The 27,961-nt window shown below is 35.5% G+C and overlaps 1 protein-coding gene across 4 annotated transcripts in view; it reads right to left on the bottom strand.

Annotated features, from left to right (window-relative positions):
* YME1L (ATP-dependent zinc metalloprotease YME1L) overlaps positions 1–27,961 on the bottom strand; it is a 281,286-nt gene that overhangs the window by 157,459 nt on the left and 95,866 nt on the right. For 3 of the 4 annotated variants that reach the window (XM_090411850.1, XM_090411848.1, XM_090411849.1), the window contains exons 8-9: positions 23,631–23,729; positions 15,553–15,694 (exon numbers count right to left, since the gene is read on the bottom strand). In XM_090411850.1, the coding sequence (XP_090267976.1) occupies positions 15,553–15,694; positions 23,631–23,729 (241 nt within the window). The remainder of the gene's footprint in view (positions 1–15,552; positions 15,695–23,630; positions 23,730–27,961) is intronic. The other variant, XM_090411851.1, reaches the window with a different exon arrangement.

The following is a 27,961-nucleotide window of genomic DNA, read 5'->3' as shown; positions in this document are numbered from 1 at the left end:
AGAAAAAGCCATCAGAGGCTTGAAATGTGGAAAGGCAGCAGGAGTAGATGATATTCGACCAGAAATGCTGCAGTATGGTGGTATAAGAGTCTTAGTGGCTGCACTGCATAGTTTAGAAAGCAGGGACAGAGGGACGAATTCCCGATGATTGGAGTAGAGCTCATAGTACCCATATATAATAAGGGAGTGTAAAACTGAATGCAAGAATTACAGAGGTATTTTCCTACTGAGTGTTCCTGGCAAGATCTATGCAAGTATACTTGAGAAACGGTTGAGAAGAATTGTGGAAGAAAAGCTTGGTGAAGAACAAGCTGGATTCAGGCCAAATAGAGGCTGTCAGGATCAGATCTTCACTTTACGACAAATAGTCGAGAAAGCATGGGAATATAACAGATCTGTATTTAAGTTTTGTCGATTTGGAAAAGGCATATGACAAGGTGCCAAGAGAGAAGCTCTATTCAATACGCTACAGTTATATGGTGTCAGTGGGACATTATATCAAGCAATACTTAGTCTTTATTTGAGTTGTAAGTCAGCAGTTAGAAATGAAGGAAGTACAGGAAGATGGTTTAATGTTAAATCTGGTGTGAGACAAGGATGTACATTATCCCCTCTGTTATTCATTATCTATATGGATCACATTATGAAGGAAAGTGGTATTAAACATGATATCAAAATTGGAGATGTTAATGTCAGCTCTTTGCTTTATGTGGATGATGTTATACTTCTAAATAAATCCGCTACAAGTCTGCAAGATTCTCTGACTAAATTGAATAGCTGTTGTAATAGATATGGTATGAAGGTCAGCAATAAAATGACAAAGACAATGAAAATAGGCAGAATCATTGAAAATGTCAACTGTGTTGTGAATGGAGAACCTGTGGAACAAGTGAAACATTTCAGCTACTTAGGCACGATTTTTAGTAAAGATCGTAATGTTAGATCCTGAATGGACAAATTTTAAAAAAATTATTCATTCAGAATCTAACATAATAATTTGGCTAACTCAGATAATACCTGGTTGACAGCACACAGTTCTGAATTTTATGTTGTATAGGAAGTTGTGTAATAACATGTAAATCGCACTGGAAAAATCTTGTAGTTGAAAACTAAACTGAAGGATTATCGGATTAATGAATTTGTAATAAGGAAATAGTAGTATAATCTTGTCCCATTAAGCTGTCTTAAACTTAATAAGTCGCCAAAGAAGTTAAGAGTACGAGTACAAAGGTCGAGTTATATACGCGCATATCGGCCATAATCCCACAAGCTACAACGTACGAGGAAGATGAGAGAAGCAGGATTCCCTAGAATATAGCACCTAACGGCAGCTAGGACTTTGAGGATCATCTTGAGGGCATGAAAACCTAAGGGTGTCATGTGGAAAAGAAGGGACAAAATATAAGGCAATGCGCACGATAATACGAGGCTTTTTTTCTGGTTGTTCCTGACTAGTGGACGGAGTAGGGACGAGCGAGAGGGTCCCATAATGCCGGATATTGGACAGGCATTCTGAGTAAGCTGAACAAGATTTCATGACGAGTAGCACGGGAATCATCGGCTATGCAGAAATTGTGCCAGTTGCCAGATATCCCACTAAAGTAGGAGCAGAGACAACACTGTATCAAAGCAATGAGAAGTTCGAGTCCGGAAGAATGTAAAACGGACAGTGTAGTCGTAAGTCTATTGCAGAAGCAACCGATCGAAGGTGGACCTGAACAACACGTGGCCGTTAACAGACCTTTGGAAAAAGATTGGGTAACGTAAAGACCTTTATTATATGTTTGAATGAGACAGAATTTAATGTTAGATCATATTAAGTGGACAATTCATAGTGGACTATAAGAAGGATTTGTATTTTGAGACAGAGTAATTCTGCTGAACAAAGGAATGTCAGGAGTGAAATTTTAGCTGCATGTGACTGAGATTATATGTGAATTTGTAATTTTGTAGATGATTTACACCAGAATAGTAACGGGTTGTGAAATGTCTGTAAATGTAGTATGCATTAAGAGTTTGATTTAGAATAACATGGTTAGCAAGTTTTAATGTTTTATAGCTTGTGTGTGATTAGCAATTTGATCTGTGAGTGTTTTGTTAAATTAGCATTGAGTAACTATCTTAGCAGGAGATTTTGAAAAGCTTACTATCCTATTCCAATTATAGTTGTAAAGTGTAATTTGTTCCAATGAACATGTTTTGTTGTATAGCCTGACTCATGCCTGATTTCGAGAATTCTAATTACCACTTTCAAAAATTTAAAACCATAGCGGGAGGGAATTTAATGAAAGTGTTCGAGTAATAGATTGTTGGCCATGATTGCAATTAGTACCAGTATCTATTTAGTATATTAGAATGAATGCCAATTAACCTAGGAATATTCCCTGGATTTTTAATAAGCTAGGACTCTGGCTGGTGCAGCAATAAAAAATATATTTGCCAGTGTCCGAAAAGGAAACATTCCTAGGTAGAGTTGAGTAAGGCATTCTTAAGGAAGTATGTTAGTATATTATATCAGTGAAGAAAGAAAAAAAAGTTTAATAAATATAAAAAGAAGAGTGAAAGAAAGATACAAGTGAATAAACAATATATTATATCAATAACGATAGATAACGAATATATAACAGTAAATTAAATAGAAATAGAAATAGTCAATTGAATAAATTCATATGGAATAAGAGAGAAATTAGTAGGAACACTAAATTAGCTGTATACAAGAGAATATACAAGCCAATTTTAACTTATGGATCTGGGAGCTGGGTCAGAAGTAAAACACTTGACCAAAGACTAGAGACTGCAGATATGAGAGTCCTGAGAAAGATTAGAGGCATGAACAGATGGCATCAATGGCAATATCATATTAAAAACAAGGATATCAGGAAAGAACTTGATATTGTAAGCATCCAGGAATGCATTAGCAGAGCTAATCTCAGGTGGTATGGTCACTTAAACAGAATGGGCGAGGAAATATTAGCAAAACAAGTATTCGCTGCCAGGCTGGCAGGAAAACGACCCAGAGGAAGACCAAGATATAGGTGGATTGGTACGGTACAATGTGCCTTAGACGATAGAAATATAAGATCTGATAATGATAATATTGGAGTCTTGACAAGTAATAGATGATTTTGAGGAAAATTGTAGATAGGAAGTTAGTTATAATGTAAATTTTTCATGTAGTACTATCATATCCTGTACACCCATTGAGGGTATACATGGCAGGAATTTGATGATGATGATGAAGACTAATTTCTTTCTTATTCCATATGAATTTATTCAATTGACTTCATACCATACCAACTTTGTTGATCTGTTGTCGATTTCCATATTTAATTTACCATCTTCACAAAAAATCATTCCTAAGTAGCTGAAATGTTTTACTTGTTCCACAGGTTTCCCGTTCACAACACAATTGATATTTTTAACAATTCTTCCTATTTTCATTGTCTTTTTAATGCTCACCTTCATACCATATCTATTACAACAGTTATTCAATTTAGTCAGGGAATCCTGCAAACTTCTAGCAGATTTATTTAGAAATATAACATCGTCTGCATAAAGCAAAGAGCTGACATTAACATCTCCAATTCTGATATCATGTTTAATACCACTTTCCTTCATAATGTGATCCATATAGATAATGAATAACAGATGGGATAATGTACATCCTTGTCTCACACCAGATTTAACATTAAACAATCTTCCTGTAGATAGGAAGTACTTCCTTCAATTCTAACTGCTAACTTACAACTCAAATAAAGACTAAGTATTGCTTGATATAATGCTCAATTGACATCATATAACTGATCATATTGAATAGCTTCTCTCTTGGCACCTTGTTATATGCCTTTTTCAGATCGACAAAACTTAAATAGAGATCTTTGTTATATTCCCATGCTTTCTCAAATATTTGTTGTAAAATGACGATCTGATCCTGACAGCCTCTATTTGGCCTGAATCCAGCTTGTTCTTCAAGCTTTTCTTCCACAATTCTGAACCGTTTCTCAAGTATACTTGCATAGATCTTGGCAAGAACACTCAGTAGGGAATTAGCTATGTAATTCTCACATTCAGTTTTATTTCCCTTTTTATATATAGGTACTATGAGAGCTCTACTCGAATCATCAGAAATTTGTCCTTCTGAACTATGCAGTGCAGTCACTGTAAGACTTTTATACCACCATACTTCAGCATTTCTGGTCGAATATCATCTACTCCTGCTGCCTTTCCACATTTCAAGCCTCTGATGGCTTTTTCTACTTCAAGTATGGATATGTATTCCTGACTGCATGCCTGGTTAGTGTTTTTTACCACTGTGCTGTCATCACTGCTTGTTTCATTTAGCAGTTTTTCAAAGTAATTACTCCATACTTCAAGGATATCCTTTTCTCCTGTTTTCATGTCACCTTTATCATCTCTAACTCCTTTTACAGCACTCTTTCCTCCATTCCTAAGCTTCTTCAACAACCTCCAGAATATTTTGCCACCTTCTTGATATTTATTTTCTATATTCTTGCCAAAGTTCTCCCATGACTTTTGTTCAGCTCGTTTTACACAGTGTTTAGCATTCTTGCATTTGTCTCTGTATTCTCTAAGAGCACAAGCTGACTTATTTGACAGGAACTTTTGATATGCTTTCTTCTTTTCCATCACTGCCTCTTTAATTTCCTGTGTCCACCAGGGAGTTCTGATTTTTTTATTCTTGCAGACAACCTCACCACATGCCTCTCTGGCAGAATCAATCAATGTTTTCTTCAGAGTTTGCCACTGAATCTCCAAGGTTTGATTCCTGTTCTCAAACTCTTTCATTTTTTCTTCAATAATCTTTGTGTATTTTAGTCCACAGTTCGCATATGCTGCTCAACTTTTATTCGCTTTAAAACTTTCTTACATGTTATTCTTTTCAATACGAAATTCAATTTTATCCTTCTCAAGACTAAATAGTGATCACTTCCAATTTCAAATCCTCTGTACACTTTGGTGTCCTGCACCAGGTAGAAAACATCACTATCAACTATAACATAGTCAATGAGACTTTTCTTATTCGTTGCTTCTTGTCTCCATGTGACAAGAAGCAATGAATTTGTGCACATTTTTATGTTTGAACATGTTGTAAGTAATAACCAGTTCATGTTCTGAGCAGAAATCCAACAGGTATTTGCCATTATTATTAGCTTTGCTCTTTTCTTCAAATTTTCCCAAAATATTTTTGTATATCTGACAATCATTTCCTACTCTGCTATTTAGATCCCCAACAAGGACCAACTTTTCCTTTTTCGTGTCAGTTGCTTTTTCTAAAGCATCAAAAAATTCCTCCATTTCTACCTTAGTAGAACCTTCTGTGGGACCACCGGCACAAATAAGTCTCATTGTCCAATTCCGCATTCTGATATTAGCCCACATTACTCTACTTGAGACTGCCTGCCATTCATGAAGATTAGCCTCATATTTAGTGTTGAATACTATGGCTACTCATTCTTTTCCTTGATTGTCATTTCCTGAATATAACATTTTGTATTTATTGCTGAGAAAGATCTCACCAGTTTTTGTCTTTTTAGTTTCAGTCACCCCTATTATGTCAATCTGGTACTTATCTAATTCTTCAGCTAGCTCCATTTCTTTGCCATTCAGCTTTCTTATGTTGATAGTACCAATCTTTAACTCTGGTGATGTTCGGTTTGGGTGAGCTTTCAGATTTGTTCCAGTAGCTGACTTTTCGCTGTTCGCCCTGGTTTCCTGGCGAAAACAACGGGGACCTTGTTTAACCGGGCGACATCCCAGCCGGCATGAAATTTTGTCATGCTGTACCATCATTTTGTATATTTTGTTTTAAGCCAATAAGAATACAATTTGGTCGGTTAATCCCAAATTGCCAGCCAATCCTCGTTCCTTCAGTATCCAAGGAGATACCCAACAGGGTGCACCATAAGAAGGTAAGGATTGGACATTAAGTCAGAAGCCCTGGTCGGTTCTCTGCATTCCTTTAAAGGCTATGTGGAGGTCTCCTCTCAGTTATACAGCTTTGACCCTTAAGCACCCCACATCAAAACTACAGTTCTCTTATTATTATTAGTTTAAAAATTAAATTAAGCAAGAGCAACATGGTCACACCAACAAAATTACTTATATAAGTCATCATCACATTCCTGCCATGCCCTCAATGGGTGTACAGGATATGATAGTAATGATGTAAATTTTTCATGTAGTACTAATTTCCTTACTACAATTTTTCTCCAAATCAGTCTGTTACCTGTGAAGACTCCAACATTATCACTTATATTTCTACCTTCTAAGGCAATTCATACAGTATCAATCCACCTACATATTGGTCTTCCTCTGGGTCTTTTTCCTGCAAATCTGACAGCAGATGCTTGTTTTGCTAATCTTTCCTCACCCATTCTGTTTAAGTGACCATACCACCTCAGATTAGCTCTGCTAATGCATTCATGGATGCTGACAATGTCAAGTTCTTTCCTAATATCCTTGTTATTTAATATGATAACTGCCATTGATGCCATCTATTCGTGCCGCTAAATCTTTCCAAGACTCATATCTGCAGTCTTTGGTCAAGTGTTTTATTTCTAACCCACATCTAAGATCCATAAGTTTAAATTGGTTTGAACACTGTCTTGTATACAGCTAATTTACTGTTTTGACTAATTTCTCTCTTCTTCCATATAAATTTATTCAGTTATTATTTATAATTCATATTTAATTTACCATCTTCACTAAAAATTGTGCCTAAGTAGCTGATATGTTTCACTTCTTCTATAGGTTCTCCATTCACAATGCAGTTGATATTTTGAATGCTGCTGCCTAGTTTCATTGTCTTGTTATTGCTGAACTTCATACCATATATATTATAATAGTTATTGAATTTAGTCAGGGAATCTTGCAGACTTGTAGCAGATTTGTTTAGACGTATAACATCATCCAGAAAAAGCAGAGCTGAGAATAACATGCAATTTTGATATCAGGTTTAATACCACTTTTCTTCATAATGTGATCCATATAGATAACGAATAACAGAGGTGATAATGTACATCCTCGTCTGACACCAAAATTAAAAGTAAACCATCTTCCTGTACTTCCTTCAATTCTAACTGCTGACTTACAACTCAAATAAAGACTAAGTATTGCTTCATATAATGTCTCATTGACACCATATAACTGCAAGTTTTGAATATTCTCTCTTGGCTCCTTATCATATGCCTTTACCAGATCCACCAAACTTAAATAGAGATCTTTGTTATATTCCCCATTAAAGTCATAAAAGCCTGAAACGTGGAAAGGCAGCAGGAGTAGATGATATTCGACCAGAAATGCTGAAATATGGTGGTATAAGAGTCTTAGTGGCTGCACTGCATAGTTCAGAAAGCAGGGACAGAGGGACAAATTCCAGATGATTGGAGTAGCGTTCTCATAGTACCGATATATAAAATGGAAAAAAAAACTGAATGTCAGAATTACAGAGGTATTTCATTACTGAGTGTTCCTGGTAAGAGATAAGCAAGTATACTTGAGAAACGATTGAGAAGAATTGTGGAAGTGAAGCTTGGTGAAGAACAAGCTGAATTCAGGCCAAATACAGGCTGTCAGGATCAGATTTTCACTTTACGACAGATAGAAGAGAAATTATGAGAATATAATAAAGATCTGTATTTAAGTTTTGTAGATCTGGAAAAGGCATATGACAAGGTGCCAAGAAAGAAGCTATTCACAATGCTACAGTTATATGGTGTTAATGGGGCATTATATCAAGCAATACTTCATCTTTGAGTTGTAGGTCAACAGTTAGAATTGAAGTACAGGAAGATGGTTTAATGTTAAATCTGGTGTCAGACTAAAATGTACATTATCCCCTCTGTTATTCACTACATGGATTACATTATGAAGGAAAGTTGTATTACACTGATATCAAAATTGGAGATGTCATTCTCAGCTCTTTGCATTTTGTAGATGATGTTATGCTTCTAAACAAAATCAGCTACAAGTCTGCAAGATTCCAGACGAAATTGAATAACTGTTATAATAGATATGGTATGAAGGTCAGCATTAAAAAGACAAAGACAATGAAAATAACCAGAAGCATTGAAAATATCAAGTGCATTGTTGGAGACCCTATAGAACAAGTAACACATTTCAGCTACTTAAGCACAACATTTAGCGAAGATGGTAAATTAAATATTGAAATAGACAACAGAATCAAAAAAGCTGGTATGGTAGGAAGTCAAATGAATAAATTTATATGGAATAACAGAGAAATTAGTCAAAAACACTAAATTAGCTGTAAACAAGACAGTGTTCAAACCAGTCGTAACTTATGGATCTGAGAGCTGGGTCAGAAGTAAAACACTTGAGACCGCAGATATGAGACTGCTGAGAAAGATTAGCGGCATGAACAGATGACATCAATGGCAATTATATTAAAAATGAGGATATTAGAAAAGAACTTGACATTGTCAGCATCCAGGAATGCATTAGCAGAGCTAATCTCAGGTAGTATGGTCACTTAAACAGAATGGGAGAGGAAAGATTAGCAAAACAAGTGTTCTCTGCCAGGTTGGTAGGAAAAAGACCCAGAGGAAGACCAAGATATAGGTGGATTGATAAAGTAAAAAGTGCATTAGAAGACAGAAATATAAGATCTGATAATATTGAAGTCTTGACAGGTAATAAACTGATCTGGAGGAAAATTGTAGATAGGAAGTTAGTAATGATGTAAATTTTTCATGTAGTACTATCATATCCTATACACCCCTTGAGGGTGTGTATATATATATATCAGGAATTTGATGATGTTATATTCCCATGATTTCTCAACTATTTGTCGTAAAGTGAAGATCTGATCCTGACAGCCTCTATTTGACCTGAATCCAGCTTCTTCTTCACCAAGCTTTTCTTCCACAATTCTTCTCAACTGTTTCTCAAGTATACTTGCATAGATCTTGCCAGGAACACATCATCATCATCATCAAATTCCTGCCATGTACCCTCAAGGGGTGTACAGGATATGACAGTACTACATGAAAAAATTACATCATTACTAACTTCCTATCTACAATTTTCCTCCAAATCAGTCTGTTACTTGTCAAGACTCCAACATTATCAGATCTTATATTTCTATCGTCTAAGGCACTTTGTACTGTATCAATCCACCTATATCTTGGTCTTCCTCTGGGTCGTTTTCCTGCCAAACTGGCAGAGAACACTTGTTTTGCTAATCTTTCCTCTCCCATTCTATTTAAGTGACCATACCATCTGAGATTAGCTCTGCTAACGCATTCCTGGATGCTGACAATGTCAAGTTCTTTCCTAATATCCTCATTTTTAATATGATATTGCCATTGATGCCATCTGTTCACGCCTCTAATCTTTCTCAGGACTCTCATATCTGCGGTCTCTAGTCTTTGGTCAAGTGTTTTACTTCTGACCCAGCTCTCAGATCCATAAGTTAAAATTGGTTTGAACACAGTCTTGTATACAGCTAATTTAGTGTTCCGACTAATTTCTTTCTTATTCCATATGAATTTATTCAATTGACTTCCCACGATACCAGCTTTGCTGATTCTGTTGTCTATTTCTATATTTAGTTTACCATCTTCAGTAAAAATTGTGCCCAAGTAGCTGAAATGTTTTACTTGTTCCACAGGTTCTCCATTCACAACACAGTTGACATTTTCAATGATTCTGCCTATTTTCATTGTCTTTGTCTTTTTATTGCTGACCTTCATACCATATCTATTACAACAGCTATTCAATTTGGTCAGAGAATCTTGCAGACTTGTAGCGGATTTATTTAGAAGTATAACATCATCCGCATAAAGCAAAGAGCTGACATTAACATCTCCAATTTTGATATCAGGTTTAATACCACATTCCTTCATAATGTGATCCATATAGATAATGAATAACAGAGGGGATAATGTACATCCTTGTCTCACACCAGATTTAACATTAAACCATCTTCCTGTACTTCCTTCAATTCTAACTGCTGACTCACAACTCAAATAAAGACTAAGTATTGCTTGATATAATGCCCCATTGACACCATATAACTGCAGCGTATTGAATAGCTTCTCTCTTGGCACCTTGTCATATGCCTTTTCCAAATCGACAAAACTTAAATACAGATCTTTGTTATATTCCCATGCTTTCTCGACTATTTGTCGTAAAGTGAAGATCTGATCCTGACAGCCTCTATTTGGCCTGAATCCAGCTTGTTCTTCACCAAGCTTTTCTTCCACAATTCTTCTCAACCGTTTCTCAAGTATACTTGCATAGATCTTGCCAGGAACACTCAGTAGGGAAATACCTCTGTAATTCTCACATTCAGTTTTATTTCCCTTTTTATATATGGGTACTATGAGAGCTCTACTCCAATCATCGGGAATTCGTCCCTCTGTCCAGGCTTTCTGAACTATGCAGTGCAGCCACTGTAAGACTCTTACACCACCATACTTCAGCATTTCTGGGCGAATATCATCTACTCCTGCTGCCTTTCCACATTTCAAGCCTTTGATGGCTTTTTCTACTTCAAGTATGGATATGTATTCCTGACTCCATGCCTGGTCAGTGTTTTTTATCACTGTGCTGTCATCACTGCTTGTTTCATTTAGCAGTTTTTCAAAGTAATTACTCCATACTTCAAGGATATCTTTTTCTTCTGTTTTCATTTCACCTTTATCATCTCTAACTCCTTTTACAGCACTCTTTCCTCCATTCCTAAGCTTCTTCAACAACCTCCAGAATATTTTGCCACCTTCTTGATATTTATTTTCTATATTCTTGCCAAAGTCCTCCCATGACTTTTGTTTAGCTAGTTTTACACACTGTTTAGCTTTCTTACATTTGTCTCTGTATTCTGTAAGAGTAAAAGCTGACTTATTTGGGAGGAACTTTTGATATGCTTTCTTCTTTTCCTTCACTGCTTCTTTAACTTCCTGTGTCCACCAGGGAGTTCTGATTTTTTTATCCTTCCACACAACCTCACCACATGCCTCTCTGGCAGAATCAATCAATGTTTCCTTCAGAGTTTGCCACTGAATCTCCAAGATTTCATTCCTGTTCTCAAACTCTTTCATTTTCTTTTCAATAATATTTCTGTATTTTAGTCTACAGTTCACATCTGAGAGCTGCTCAACTTTTATTCGCTTCAAAACTTTCTTACATGTTATTCTTTTCAATATGAAATTCAATTTTATCCTGCTCAAGACTAAATAGTGATCACTTCCAATTTCAAATCCTCTGTACACTCTGGTGTCCTGCACCAGGGAGAAAACATCACTATCAACAATAACATAGTCAATGAGACTTTTCTTATTCCTAGCCTCTTCTCGCCATGTGAATTTGTGCGCATTTTTATGTTGGAACATGGTGTTAGTAATAACCAGTCCATGTCCTGAGCAGAAATCCAACAGATATTTGCCATTATTATTAGCTTTGCTCTTTTCTCCAAATTTTCCCAAAATATTTTTGTATGTCTCACAATCATTTCCTACTCTGCTATTTAGATCCCCAACAAGGACCAACTTTTCCTTTTTCATTGTGTCAGTTGCTTTTTCTAAAGCCTCAAAAAATTCCTCCACTTCTACCTTAGTAGAACCTTCTGTGGGACCATAGGCACAAATAAGTCTCATTGTCCAGTTCCCCATTCTCATATTTGCCCACATTACTCTACTTGAGACTGACTGCCATTCAAGAAGATTAGCCTCGTATTTTGTGTTGAATACTATGGCTACTCCTTCTTTTCCTTGATTATCATTGCCTGAATATAACATTTTGTATTTATTGCTCAGAAAGATCTCACCAGTTTTGGTCTTTTTTGTTTCAGTCACCCCTATTATGTCGATCTGGTACTTATCTAATTCCTCAGCTAGCTCCATTTTTTTGCCATTCAGGCTTCTTACATTGATAGTACCGATCTTTAACTCTGGTGATGTTGAGTTGGGGTTTGTTTTCAGATTTGTTCCAGTAGCTGACTTTTCGGTGTTCGCCCTGGTTCCCTGGCGAAAACAACGGGGGCCTTGTTTAACCGGGCGACGCCCCAGCCGGCATGAAATTTTGTCATGTTGTACCATCATTCTATATTTTGGTTTAACCAATAAGAATACAATTTGGTCGGCTAAATCCCAAATTGCCAGCCCATCCTCGTCCGTTCAGTATCCAAGTAGATACCCAACAGGGTGCACCACGAGAAGGTGAGGATTGGACATTAGGTCAGAAGCCCTGGTCGGTTCTCCGCATTCCTTTAAAGGCTATGTGGAGGTCTCCTCTCAGTTATACAGCTTTGACCCTTAAGCACCCCACTGCCAGGAACACTCAGTAGGGAAATACCTCTGTAATTCTCACATTCAATTTTATTTCCCTTTTAATATATGGGTACTGTGAGAGCTCTACTGCAATCATCCAGAATTATTCCCTCTGTCCAGGCCTTCTGAACGATGCAGTGCAGCCACTGTAAGACTTATACCTCCATACATGAGCATTTCTGGTTGAATAACATCTACTCCTGCTGCCTTTCCACATTTCAGGCTTTTGATGGCTACTTCAAGTATGGATATATATATTCCTGACAGAATGCCTGTTGAATGTTTTTTTACCACTGTGCTGTCATCAATGTGTTCTGAATTTTACTGAAAATCAATTAATTTACATTTCCTTCATACTTATCATGTGTTTGCAATTTTGAACATATATTGACATATCGGATGTGCTAAATTAATTGCGACTTACCAGAAACATTACTAAATTGAGGTTATTTATACATGATTTATGTTATAATATAAATATTGTGAATTGTTTGTGATTTAAGCTATGTTACTTTTGTGTAAATGCTTGTAAATTTGCTGGGAGACTAGTTAATCGGATTAGGTGCGGATGGCCTGAAGCTGAACTTGTGAAATAAGTATGCGTGCACCAAGAACGGCAAGCACGCAGATCCCCCAACCCACCACCACCACCACCACACACACTCACATCAAGGAGCACGCTAGGGAGAGTGTGGTGCTACGTACTGGGAGACATAGGGTGACTCAGGCAAAGGGAGAGGGGGAAGCAATGACATAGAAAGAAAGATTGGCGCGCGATTTGAAATGGATAGCAGCGCCTAAGAGAGGGCTTTTGGGGTCGCTTTTTCTTTGGTTCTGGAACCTCCTTGTGGCACCTTCTCACCACATGCTTTGACGAGGTCATCGAGACAAAACTGAAGGAGCATGCCGTGATGTTCCTGAAAGCTTGCCGGTCAATGTTTAGCCCAGCGGAAGGCAGTTTCCGATTCCCCAGGAAATAGCTGAGCCATGTTGAACCAGTTGATGAAAAAACAACGGGCAATTACTTTCGGCGGCAGAGATATGTCCTGTCTGGACCACCAGTGGAACACTACAGACTATATAGAATGAGCCAGGAATCAAGAAGAGAAAGTTCAGTTGTGATGAATGAGATGGTCAAGAATAGCCCCCCAGCAAATGGTAATGTAAACCCTAAGTCTTGTTAAGTAACTGTGTTATGGGAGGAAGATTGTAAATTTAGGAAGGACTTTAAGTTTTTTTGAAGTTATTAATTATGCTAAGGATTTTAGAGATAGTTAGATTTTGAAGCAGTGATAATATATGAAAATTTGAAGGATTAGTGCAGAATCACGTGGAGGTTACTTTGTGATTTGATAAGTGATTAATCCTTAGCCTTGAAGTGTATAAAAGTGCACAGCTGTTCATAGATAGAATTGCATACTTGAATTGATGTGTGTTGCATGCTATAAGAAATCTAGAAGGTTTTGATTATTATATTCATTCTTTGATATTAGTGAAATTATATGTCAGTGTCCATTCATAATGTGTAAATGTCTGAATTGAAATTAAATGTTTTTTTCTTTAAATTTAACTAGTGACTTGCCTGATTTTATATTTCTATTGCACCTTCTCATAAAATTCGAATCAAAGCGGGAGATAAATTGATAGGGAGGCTACAACTGCAAAATAAGCTAAGTGATTTAAGATAGTGTACTAAACTGAGTTCTGGTTCCTTGATTTTGTGCTATTCAATAATCTAGGATTCAGGATGGCGCAGTATAATAGAAATTTTCCCTGAATCCGAAAAAGGAATCAGAACCAGTACTGAAACAAAAGGGATCGGCATTGTCCAGTAGTGACCCCTTTGTCTTCAAAAACCACGTGCACCATTCTTAAGAGTGAATAACAGCCCTGAGTGAATCTTAAGACTGATAGAAAAATAGAGCATATTATTTAGACGAAACTAAGCTAGAGAGATTTAAGAAAGAAATTAAGTAAAAATAATATATTTAAAATAAACACATATATTTAACAAAGGCATAAATAAATAAACATAACTGCTTGTTTCATTTAGCAATTTTTCGAAGTAATTACTCCATACTTCAAGGATATTTTTTCTCCAGTTTTCATGTCATCTTTATCATCTCTAATTCATTTTACAGCACCCTTTCACTTGTAAGTGAAACATAACTTCACTTGTAAACTTATGGAGGCATTACTACACTGATGTGTGGTAATGCATTAATGTATTGATTTAAAAAGCATCACAAACTGTATTTCAACTTTCTTTTGTCATCCTCAGACCAAGACAAGAGAGAGAGAGATGTCTTGAAATAAAACACATAAACGGTCATATTAAAAATAAGAATTTCCTCCATTTCTGAGCTTCAACAACCTTCAGAATATCTTACCACCTTCTTGATATTTATTTTCTATGTTGTTACCAACATCTTTCCATGACTTTTGTTTAGCTAGTTTTACACAGTGTGTAGCTTTGTTACATTTCTGTATTCTCTAAGAGCACAAGCCGACTTATTTGACAGGAACTTTTGATAATTTTTCCTTCTTTTCTTTCACCGCGTCTTTAACTTCTTGTGTCCACCATGGAGTTCTGATTTTTATATCCTTGCAGACAACCTCACCACATGCCTCTCTGGCTGAATCAATCACTGTTTTCTTTAGGGCTTGTCACTGAATCTCAAAGGTTTGGTTTCTGTTCTCAAACTCTTCCATTTTTTCTTGAATAAAAAGGAGATCTTTGTCTGCTTTGGACACAAATCCCTAGATGTTTGCCTATTCTATCAAGAACTGTGGAAATAATTAGTCTTCAATTCCCACAATATCCATCAACTGATCCAGAATGCCAAGAGAACAGTTTAACTTCAATATTCCTTCACTAACTTAATATTTTTTACCAATGACTGTTATACAAGACAAAGCAAGAAAGGTAGACAATCAAATACTATGATGTTCTTTATCATATATTTCAAGACATAACTTCACTTGTAAACTTATGGAGGCATTACCACACAGTGTCGTAATGCATTAATGTATTGATTTAAAAAAGCATCACTAACTGCATTTCAACTTTTGTCATCCTCAGATCAAGACAAAAGAGAGAAAGATGTCTTGAAATAAAATGCACATAAACATAAATGGTCATATTAAAAGTAAGAATTTTAACAGTTGTAGCAGTTTGAAATAAATGTCAATACAACAGTTATCTAGAAAAAAATAATAATAAAAGATATAAATAATCTGATACCCGACAGCTCACCCATGAGGGAGAAGAAAATTCCTAGAATAAGCACAATTCCTAGCAAATCCCTGAAGAGATTGAAAAATCTCATCCGTGAGGTTGTTCGTATCCTGGGATCAGCTGCTAAATATCCTTCTGCAAATGCTACCTAAAAAACACATAAAACTTAAAATCTTACATTATAAACATGATATCTAAGAACTTATACTATTTCCACTTCAACTTGCATGGAATTTCTCCCACATCAATACCATATTAAATATATATAATAAGGTGAAGCATGTTAACCACAGTAATGGTTAACATGGGCTGCTACACAAATGATGTGAAGTCTACATCCTCTACTATAATTTATTTACTCTCTAATCAAATGAAAAAAACTAAACTTTCTACACAGGGATTTGCATTTTAAGACTTGTAGATCATAGAAAATCTGTTCAAACTGCTATAGTAATATTGTGTAAATGTAACATGATACAGAGCAATATATAGTCAGTATTTATAAGTCTGTAGTTGGAATTTAAATACAGAAAGAATTATGTATAACAGGTTTAAGACAAGGTGCACATTATCTCCCTCTTATTCATCAAATTTCATCAGGAATATGGCATTAAACCTGACACAGAATTGAAAGATATTCAAATCAGCTCTTTTATACAGATGATATTATACTCCTAAATAAATAAATACATCAACAAGGATTCAGGACTGTTAAACTAAAAAATTTTTTTAATAAATTTGATACAGTCTTCTTAATGAGCCTACAGAAGTCAAATATTTCCATGTGTAGGCAGAACTGCTAGTGAAAATAGCAAATTAAATATGGAAATAGACAGCAGAATAAGCAAGGTCATATGTTGGTGAGTGAACAGAATATTTATGTGGAAAACAAAGAAATTAACCAATGCGCTAAACTAGCAACATGTAAGACATGTTAGGTGTGTAATTTCTAATCCAATTATTTTTTTAACTTATTGATCTAATGGGGAAATCATGTGAACTTTTAGATACCATAAAAAGAAGAAAAACTGCATACCTTGGTCAGCTACTTCATAATGAAAAATATAAGATACTTCAACTGATTATAAAAGGGAAGATAAATGAAGATGAATGAAGAATGATGAAGAAATCTTGGTTGGTAGACATAAGACAGTGGACTGGCATGAGCTTGGAGGGACTGTTCAGAGTGGCTGAGGATCGCTCTAAATTTGCCAAGATGGTCTCCGACCTCCGATAGGAGATGGCACTCAAAGAAGATCTAAAAGTTGTGTTAGAAATTAAATAATTGATTTTAATTTTTCTGCAATCAGTAGAAGTAACACCCTACATTTTCTATCCTGTCTGTCCTCACTGAATACACTGTACCCACCACATTCTATTCCTGTAGGGACATATCGTTTTCTATTAGCCAGGCTGTTTTCTTTAAGGACCTGTATATTTTTTGGATGTACCCCAAGATACAGGGGATGGTGATGGCATTCCTGAAATCCTTCTGAAGAGCAGGCCAAGGGTTGAGGGAAGAATGATTATTTTATTAATTTTTCATAAACTGTATGTAGCCACTGAATAGGAAGATGTTTGTATATGGTTGTTCTGTTGAAAGGGAAGTTTCACTAGAACAAAGATGGTGGGCTCTACTGGTCAGAATTTTAATGATGCTATATTGTGCTGCTTCATAAGGGAGGTGACAGAACTCAACATCATATTATAGGCCTATCTATGTGTCAGTTGCTGTGGTTAAAGTGTTGGAGAGACTGGCGAGAAACAGAACTGGGTTGACAACAACGGTATTATCTTTGATGGGCAGCACGGATTTACTAAAGAAAGGTTATGTTTTAACAATCTACTTATTACAATAAGGTGACAGCTTCACTGGACAAAGGAGATGAATATACAGCAATATACTTAGATTTTGCAAAGGCTTTTGATAGATTACTGCATGATAATTTTATTAATTCTAATAAAATGGTAAAATGATAAGTTGATAGTTAAATTGAAGCAGTTGGAGTCGTATATTAGACTAGCACATTGCATCAGAGAAGATTGGCTATCTGACAGGTATCAGCAAGTTGCCTATGAGGGCAACAATATCCTGGTAAAGGAAAGTCACTAGTGGTGTGCCTTAGTAGTCTGTTTTAGGGCCACTGCTGTTTAACGTTCATGTTAATGATAGTGGGGAAAAATTGAATGGGTATATTCAGTTGTTGGCACATGATGATGCAAAGTTGGGATAAACAATGAGAAGTAGAGCAGACATTATGGCCTTACAAGAAGACTTGAATAGACCGAGTGAATGGGCATGGAAGTGGAATACCAGTTCATTGTTGCAAAATGTGAAATTTCAGAATTTGGAAAACAAAGATGGGATGTAGAATTTATGCTGCTGCTGGAGGTGGAGGAAATAAGAGATCTTGGGGTGATAGTGGATAAGGATCTGAAATTGGGGGGGAGGGGGAGACCACTGCCAAAATTGTGAAGACAATATAATGAATTCTGGGAATAATGCAGAGGACACTGACTTGTAGAAGTAAGGAGATTCTTGTTCCATTGTATAAGGCTCTGATTGGATCACACATGAAATACTGTGCATGGACTTAGTCACCTGGTTTTCAAAAGGACAAAAAGATGTTGGAAAGGGTTCAGAAGAGACTGACTAAGGTGGTTTCTGATCTCTGGAATGTTGAATATGAGAAAGGTTGAAAAGATGTAATTTATAGAGTCTAGTGGATAGGAGGAAGAGGGGTGATATGATAGAGATGTACCAGTTGGTAAAGGGTTGTTATAGGATCAATCTTGAAGAGGTTTTTTCATAAAATTGTGGGAGATCAGGGGAGAACAAGAAGTCATCCATGAAAGCTGCATAAGGAGGGTGTGAACAAGGGAGTGAGAAGCAGGTTTTTTGTATGCAGAGTTGTGAATGATTGGAATGCCTTGTCTGAGAATGTGGTGTCTGCAGAGAATTTGAATGTGTTTAAGATGCCATATGATGAGCTCCTAGATGGGTGACTCCACGGGATCTTGTTGAGAGGGATAGTGGTGGGAAGTTTGTTAATGTATCTGCCTGTGTGAGTGGCCTTTCTGTAATACAGTAAAGAAGATGTTACCATTAGGAAGGCATGTCACTAAAGTGTCTAAAGTGAAGGGTAGATTATTGTTAGTTTCCTTTTCCATCATAAACTGGATTCTTGGGAGCCAAATAGTAATCGTTTACATATCTTAGCAAATTGTCTCTGTGAATTTTGTTCTTCCAAGAAAAATATCCAACAGATGTGGCAGTGGCTGCTGCTGGCTGGCCCAAATAAACAAAGCAAATTCTTGTTATATTTTCATTTTGTTTTTGTTCCTTCTAGACTTGTCCCAAAAAATTGGCTGCCCCAATTAACCAGAATCTACTGTATTTCAAAAATTATATATTTTAATAAATTATTATAAAGGCGTTGCAATAATGCTGTGCATTACTGCAATGGCTAATGAGTTTCCCAACACTTTGACAGGAATGCAATCATTCTCATTCAACCTAGGTCCATGCCAAACAGCTTTGTAAAATGCTTCAAATAATCATTCATGGCAGAATTTGATATGGTGTTAGACTAAGGACCTTTCCCCTATCAGTCCATACTTAGTGTTAACCTTTGTATTCCTTCTTTCTACAAATCAGATTCCAGTTGATCATCTTCCATATCCTGCATAATGTTGGACAAATTACCACAACAAAAAAGCTTTATACATTCAAAGAAATGGGAGGAAAAACAGGTATTTTTTTAATAAATGGTATTTTTTTATAGAAGCCTAAAGGCAGTTTATGACAATCCATTGTAACAAAGTACATAAAGATCAAAAATTATCACTATATTTTCCTTTTTTAAAAAAAATCATAGTTAATGTTAATAAACGACGCTAAGAAAATTACAGATGCCAAGAAATTCCTTATTTAATCCTTTATTCAAGTGTAAGCAAACAAAGTTTTCACGGGAAATATCTTCTTGACTAGGCTACTTGTACATAGAGGCTAATGACTTTGCATTAATTGCCTTAAGTATCCATCATAATGCAGAGCACACAACCTTTTGGTTCTGTATAATCCTATGCATAAGAAGGGAGGTCATGAGGATACTTCACACAAACTTTATTTGTTTTCATTTGGATAACGGATTAAATAAGAACATAATTTCTTGTATCTTTAATATAATTTATAACCAAGTGGGAAAAAACTCACCAACTAGCTCTAACCCAGAGTATTTTAATAAGAAACTGTTAGACCTTTTCAATACTTGTATACAGGAAATTTATGACTTCTGCATTACTTCAACCTTGGTATCTCTTCTGGCTCCCACTGATGAAACCTCAATAAAAGTTGAAACCAGTCTGGATAGTGGCCTTTCCCATAATGCACAGCATTACAAACATCCAAAAAAATGTTTACTGTGCATTATGGGATACTAAGGCATTTAATGTGAAGACATTAGCCTTTATATACAAGTAGCCAAGTTGCGAAGGTACTTCACATACAAACTCTATGCTTACACTTGGATAACAGATTACACAAGAATATAATTTCTTGACATTAATTAATTTATAACCAAGTGAAAAAACTTATCAAGGTAAGAAGTTTTTGTCATAATAAAGATTTCGAAAACAAATTGTTTTGCCATTGGCATAGTGAAAAGTTTCTGATGACAGTCTTCTAAGAATACCGATGACAAAAGTCTTTAAGTCAAATGCCAGCGAGTTTTGTTTATTGTGGTTCTATTATGTCTATGGATGACTCAGGTATCCTATTAAACTGTGATACACTCTTTTTTTTTTTTTTTTAGGTATTACTCTTATATAAATATGTAGACAGATTTCTAGATAAAAAGTGTCATATGTGAAGGTTTCTGTGGTTTATCAGTTCATAAGAAAGATTCCGGTAATTGGACTACATGTTTATTATGATAAATAACAATAAAAAACAACCCTACAAGTTTCGTAAGTAGTATGACTTACATCTTGAATATCCGAATATATCTACATTCGGATATTCAATATAATGAACAGTTAGACAACTGCATAGAATGAACTATTTTGAGTAATTTTTCATTTTGTGCGCTTTAACTTTTAGTTACCTTTGACCTCTGAAGATGCGAGTCATACAACTTATGAAACTTGTTGGGTTGTTTTTTATTGTTATTAATCGTAATAAACATGTGGTCCAATTACCGGAATCTTGCTTATGAAAAAGTGTCATGTTCTTCGGATATATTAAGCAACACTACAAAAACGCTATCCACCTAATGAAGACACAAAAGAAAACATAGTTCAATTCTAAATAAAACGATGCTGCTCAAAAGACTTCATACAATGCAGTATTATTTTTTCCCTCCCAAATTCAAAAGATATGGGCTTATCAGTGAATTCAATTTATAAGATTTTCCCTCTACAAGAGAAATAACTGACATAGGTAACAAAACACAGCTAATTACTAAGAAAATCTTAGTAATTAATGTCGATCTAGTACTTATCTAATTCCTCAGCTAGCTCCATTTCTTTGCCATTCAGGCTTCTTATGTTGATAGTACCGATCTTTAACTCTGGTGATGTTGAGTTGGGATGTGTTTTCAGATTTGTTCTAGTAGCTGACTTTTCACTGTTCGCTCTGGTTCCCCGGTGAAAACAATGGGGGCCTTGTTTAACCGGGCGAAGCCCCAGCTGGCATGAAATTTTGTCATGTTGTACCATCATTTTTTATTTTGGTTTAACCAATATGAATACAATGTGGTCGGCTAAATCCCAAATTGCCAGCCCATCCTCGTTCATTCAGTATCCAAGTAGATACCCAACAGGGTGCACCATGAAAAGGTGAGGATTGGACATTAGGTCAGAATCCCTGGTTGGTTCTCCGCATTCCTTTAAAGGCTATGTGAAGGTCTCCTATCAGTTATGCAGCTTTGACTCTTAAGCCGAGAATTAAATATCCCTTTAATTTAAACAATATTTATATCACAGAAATGAAGCCTATTGGTGCTTTATATTTATGTAACTTAATGGGTGCACCTTTTTGATCTAGCTACTCACTGGTGAAGCCTCAATAAAGGCTGAAACCGGTCTGGGTAGTGACCTCCCACCATAATGTAATAACAGCATACATTTCCTAAGAAATGTGTTTTACATTATGGAAAATACCAAATATAGCAATCAGAACTTTACCACCTTTGGTGTGAGTTGCCAGAGTTTGTACTACGTACTTGGACTACTTGCATTAGCTCACTCGCAATACTTTTATAGTTTATTATACTATATTCGGCATGAAACTCTCGGATTTCAATGTTTGAGTTTCTTATTCGGTTTTAAAACAATATGGGATTTAATATCCCCTTAATTTAAACAGTGTTGTCTTGTGCTTACTGAGCTGTGATCAGGACAAATGAAAGTAGGAATCATGTTTGTGTTAATATTTTGAATGTTGTAATTAATTCATTTGCTCTCTCCTTGAATGGTGTTCGTGTTACAATGACCAAGGAATACAGGAGTTGTAAACAAATTCTAACTTTTTTAGATATGTTAAACTGTTTTTTAAAAGTATCATTATATCTATACACGTTTTTATAACACATCTAATTAAGATCGCTCAATAGTATACTGCTTGCTTTAAAATTAAATGCTAAAGATGTAACACAAATGGTTACTGAATTAAATTCACCTGGTGTATTCTATAAACATAAAATCGTGCATTAGATCCTACATTGTTTTAAAACCGAATAAGAAACTCAACGATTGGAATCAGAGTTTCATGCCGAATATAGTATAAAAAACTATAAAAGTATTGGCGAATACTAGCATGAGCTAATGCAAGTAGTCCTAGAACGTAGTACAAACACAGGAAACTCATTGCAAAAGTGGGTAAAGTTCTGATCGCTATTGTTGGTATTTTCCATAATGTAAGAACACATTTCCTAGGAAATGTAGGCTGTTATTACATTATGGCGGGAGGTCACTACCCAGACCGGTTTCAGCCTTTTTTGAGGCTTCATCAGTGAGTAGCTAGACCAAATTAATACCAAAGGGTATAGTGAAAAGAACGTATATACTCTGCTATACGAGTTGTCCAAAAGGTGCACCCATTAAGTTACTTAAATATAAAGAACCAACAGGCTTTATTTCAGCGATATATAAACATTATTTAAATTAAGGCAATATTAGATCCCACATTGTTTTAAAACCGAATAAGAAACTCAATGATTGGAATCAGAGAGTTAGCTACTCGCTGATGAAGCCCCAAAAAAGGCTGAAACCGGTCTGGGTAGTGACCTCCCACCATAATGTAATAACAGCATACATTTCCTAGGAAATGTGTTCTTACATTATGGAAAATACCAAGAATAGCAATCAGAACTTTACAACCTTTGCAACGAGTTTCCCGTGTTTGTACTATTCTAGGACTACTAGCGTTAGCTCACGCTACTATTCGTCGATACTTTTATAGTTTTTTATACTATATTTGGCATGAAACTCTGATTTCAATCGTTGAATTTCTTATTCGGTTTTAAAACAATGTGGGATCTAATATCCCCTTAATTTAAAAATGATTATATATCACTGAAATGAAGCCTGTTGGCTAAGGCACAATTTCAGCCATTTTTCCCTCTGCCTTTCCACCAGTCACTGCGAAAATGACAAAATATTCCAGTTGGTCAGTGTCACAAATATTCAAGAACAATCAAAATGCTAAATCCTTCATGCAATGGTTTTTAATTAGCAATTCAAATATTGTTGTTTATATTCTACTTTCTGTTAAGCTATGAACATTATAATACACTTTCGCAACCAAAGATTCTTTAAAGACAGAAATTTCACAGTTTAATTCAGCAACAGTTACATGATGAAAGAGTCAAAGATTGGACTTCTGCAAATTAAAACATCTTTTATGTGTTGAAAAATATTTCTATTGATACGTAACTGAATATAGATACTACACACTATGTATTTAGAGATAGTTAACTTGCTTATTAGGACAATATCTATATTCTATCAAAATATTTTAGATGTTCTGAAGTTGGTATAATATAACATGCATTACAGTTAGGAAAATAGCAATGGTTACTAACCCTTAATCTCTGCTGTTCCTCTTGAGTCAGATTCTCATCTGCAAGGAGTACCTTCAGTTTATCACTTTGTTCTGCTTCAGTTTGAATCCTGGTTTTGTCCTTAAAATCCAAATACTGTGATTATTATATGTATACCCCCCCCTTTTTTTTTTTTTTTTTTTTTTTTTTTTTTTTTTTTTTTTACGAAAGTATTCACATTGAACATTAAAAAAACATAGGTATCTTGAGAATTTAATGCTCTATTACATCACTCTGCCAATAAGTATTTAAAACATAAAACTGTCTTTACCTATGACCAAAGAAAAAAAAATATATATATATAGTCCGACCACATAAGCGAGAGCTGTCGTTGGCAGACTGCCAAGAAGAGTCGATTCATGTTGAAGGGAAGAAAGAAATAAGCCAATGTACAAATTGGTCACCAACACGCGAAATCACATGCTTTATACGTAAAATTTTCCAAGTGTTATACAAGCAAAATAGTTACTACTTTAAAAACTACAATGATCATAAAAGAGAAGTTAATTTTCCGATGTGTAATAATAAACACTCATCCGACAATACTGATTGATTACCCTATTATCAGAATGGATTCTCCTTCTTTTGACATGCGCAGAAGTGTCGAAGGGCCTCATATCTGTGGGTATATTATGCTGACTCAAACTTGAATAGTGATTTAATAAAATTATAATATTTATGATCTTATCAGGATTAAAATCCTGGAGTATAACAAGTCTGGTGGCTTATTACAAGGCCAATTTTCTCATATCAGCCATGTCTACCACTTGCATATACTCAAAGGATAATCTCCTTGTCTATGGAGAGAGAAAAAAGAAGAAATCCTGCCATCTCTTCTCAGACTAGCTAACTCAGCTTTATAATAAAATTAAAAATGTTTCTCTCATCGTAAATGAAAGAAGAAGCCTAAATTGGTGCAAAGAGCATACCAAATGGACCCCTGATAATTTCTGCTGAAAAAATACTCTTTCAGCAGAAAAAAAGAGTATTTTTTTTTCTGATGAGAGAAAAAACCTGCAAGGTGCCAATGGCAGATAAGATGATCAGGGGAAAATTCATCCCTGACTGTCTGGTGTCAACAGTTGATTTCTCAACCAGTCAGATGATCTGGGGCTACATATCACTGTGTTAGTTGTTTGCATTTAACAAAAGGTTTAGTGAATGCACAAGTGTACCAGAAAATGTTTTGGAAGAATTGCTTCCCAATATCACAGACAACTATACCGTAACGACGAACTGCATCTTTCAGGATGATTCTGCCCCTTGTCATAGGACAAAAAAGTGTAGGTAATGCTATTATCACCCTAAAATGTACCATCTGAATTGAGTTTAGTACATAAAAAGCTTTAATTTTTGTTGCAGGTTAATAAGTGGCTCAATGAACACTTGATTCAGAAAACAGCCTACCACATTGAGAATTTGTAGTATTAAATGGAGACTGAAATACACCAGAAGAAGCCTAAAGCATTTTGGGACCTCCAAGAAGCCATTTTAAGGATATGGGACCATGAATTGGCAGTTGCATCCAACAGGAAATTGATTTTGTCAATGTCCTGCCAATGCCAATCTGCAATAAAAGCAAGTGGAGGATACATGAAGTACTAAACAGCAAGAAGTGAATTTTTAGTTTTGAATGTTAATAAAACTGCATCTTCTTCTTTGAGTGCCATCTCCTATCGGAGGTCGGCGACCACCTTGACAAATTTTGAGCGATTCTCAGCTATTCTGAGCAGTCTCTCAGAGTTCATACCAGTCCACTGTCTGATATCTGCCAGCCAAGATTTTCTTCGTCTTCCTTGTCTTCTTCTTCCATTTATCTTCCCTTTTATAATCAATTGAAGCATCTTATATTTTTCATTACGAAGTAGGTGACCAAGATATGCAGTTTTCCTTCTTTTTATGGTATCTAAAAGTTCACGTGATTTTCCCATTTGTTTCAGTACTTCCTGATTGGACGTTTTTGCTGTCCATGGGATTTTTAACATTCGTCTGTATAACCACATTTCAAAGGCTTCAAGTCTTTTTATTGATGTTGTCTTCAAGGTCCAAGTTTCTGCACCGTACAGCAGTACAGACCATACATAGCATTTAACCATGCGTACTCTAAGCTCTAAGTTTAAACTGCGGTTACACAATGTTGATTTCATCAAGAGAAAATTTTTTCTTGCCATTTCAATTCTAACTTTTATTTCCATTTCTGGATTGCAATCTTCACTTAACCAGCATCCGAGATATTTAAACTTTGTCACTCTTTCTATTTGTTTCCTATTTAAAGAAAGTGCTAAATTAAGAATTGGTTTCTTACTTATGACCATGAATTTAGTTTTGGTGATATTTATTTTTAATCCCATTTTTTCACTCTCTGCATTTATTAGCTCCAAAAGATTTTGAAGATCCTAAATATTGTCAGCCAGAAGAGCTGTATCATCGGCATATCGGATGTTACCGATGATTTCACCATTTACACTACTCCCTTCCTTTCTTCCTTCCAAGACTTTTTGAAATATGGCTTCTGAGTAGATGTTAAAAAGAAGAGGTGACAGCACACATCCTTGCCTTACTCCTCGTTTGATGTTAATGGAGTCTGTAATAATGTCATCAACTTGAACAGATGCCTTTTGGTTCCAATATAAGTTTTCAATGATCCCAATGTCTTTACCATCTAATCCAATTCTTTTTAATAGTACAATCATTTTAGCATGTTGGACTTTGTCAAATGCTTTCTCGAAGTCGATGAAGCAAATGAATATTACCTTGTTTTGGTCAATACATTTTTGAAATAAGATCTGAGAACAGAAAAGGGCCTCTCTTGTTCCCAAGCCGTTTCTAAAGCCGAATTGGGTATCACTGATGGTGTCTTCACATTTTCTGTATATTCTTTTTTGAATTATTTTCAGAAACATTTTGAGAACGTGACTCATTAGGCTGATCATTCTATAGTCATTACAAGTTTTCGCATTTACTTTTTTAGGTAGCATGATGAAGGTCGACTGTAACCAGTCTTGAGGGATTATGCCTGTATCGTAGATCTTATTAAATAGCTTTACTAATATGTTAATGTTGTCACCTTCTAATAACTTTACTATTTCTGCCGGTATTCTATCTGGTCCTAGGGCTTTACCATTTTTAGCTGAGTTCAATGCACATTCTACCTCTGATTTTAGAATGCATGGACCTTCCATATGTTCATAAGTATTTTCTGGGTTCTGTCTGTCATCAGTAAAGACTTCTTCTATATATTTCACCCATTCTTGTATTTTGTCATCCTTTTTGGATATAATTTCTCCCTTTTTGTTTCGAAGGATACAGAATTGTTTTTTCTTATATATACCTGAGGTCTCTTTCATCTTTTTGTGTAGATTAAAATTGTCATGATTTTCCTGTAGAATTTCCATTTCTTTGCATTTTTCATTCATCCAGATTTCTTTTGCTTTTTTGATCTTGTGTTTAATAATTTTCTGAACCTCTGTATATTTTGTTACATTATGATTTTTATATGATCTGCGTTGATCCATGAGAGAAAGAATTTCATCAGTCATCCAATCTTTCTTTTTTACTGCTCTATTAGGACATAAGGTATTGGTACATTTCTCTATGAAGACAGATTTCAATTTGTCCCACGATTCATCAACCCTCATGATGTCATCATTCTTGATAAGTGCTAGCTCTTGATTCAGATCTTGACTCAATTTGCTTCTTATCTCTGTGTTTTTTAATTTTCCCAAATCAAACCTTTTTTGTTGAAGTTTCTTAAGCATAGCTTTCAGTCTAAGTTGTAACTCTGCCACCAGTAGGTTATGATCAGAAGCAATATCTGCACTAGGATAGGTTTTTGTACTCTTTATAGAACTTCGAAATCGTTTATTAATTAGTAAGTAATCAATTTGGTTTCTGACTATATACAATCTTCGAGGGGGTAGCTTAAACCATGTGTTTGTGATTATTAGCTCCTCTTCCTGGCAGAATTGAAAAAGACGGTCACCTCTCTCATTTCTTGTGCCCAGTCCATGTTCGCCAACTACATCTCCACTTCTACCTTTCCCAACTTTAGCATTGAAATCACCCATGACTATGTTAATATCATGTTTTTTTGTATTTTTCATTAGTTCTTTTAATTGATCATAAAATTCTTCAATCTCTGTATCACTCTTGTCAGCAGTAGGGGCATAGACTTGTATAAGATTAACATCTCGTGGTTGTCCTTTCAGTTTTAATAACATCATCCTATCTGAGTAAGGGATGAAGCTCAACAGTGACTTATTGATCTCTTTGTTTATTATTATTCCAACTCCGTTTTGATGGTTGTTTTCACA

Source organism: Typopeltis vanoorti, chromosome 22 (genome assembly GCF_054136105.1).
Source record: "Typopeltis vanoorti isolate ZY-2024b chromosome 22, IOZ_Tvanoo_1.0, whole genome shotgun sequence".
Classification (NCBI taxonomy): Eukaryota; Metazoa; Arthropoda; class Arachnida; order Uropygi; family Thelyphonidae; genus Typopeltis; species Typopeltis vanoorti.
Note: the sequence above shows the minus strand (reverse complement) of the source record. Positions and strands in the feature narration are given on the sequence as shown.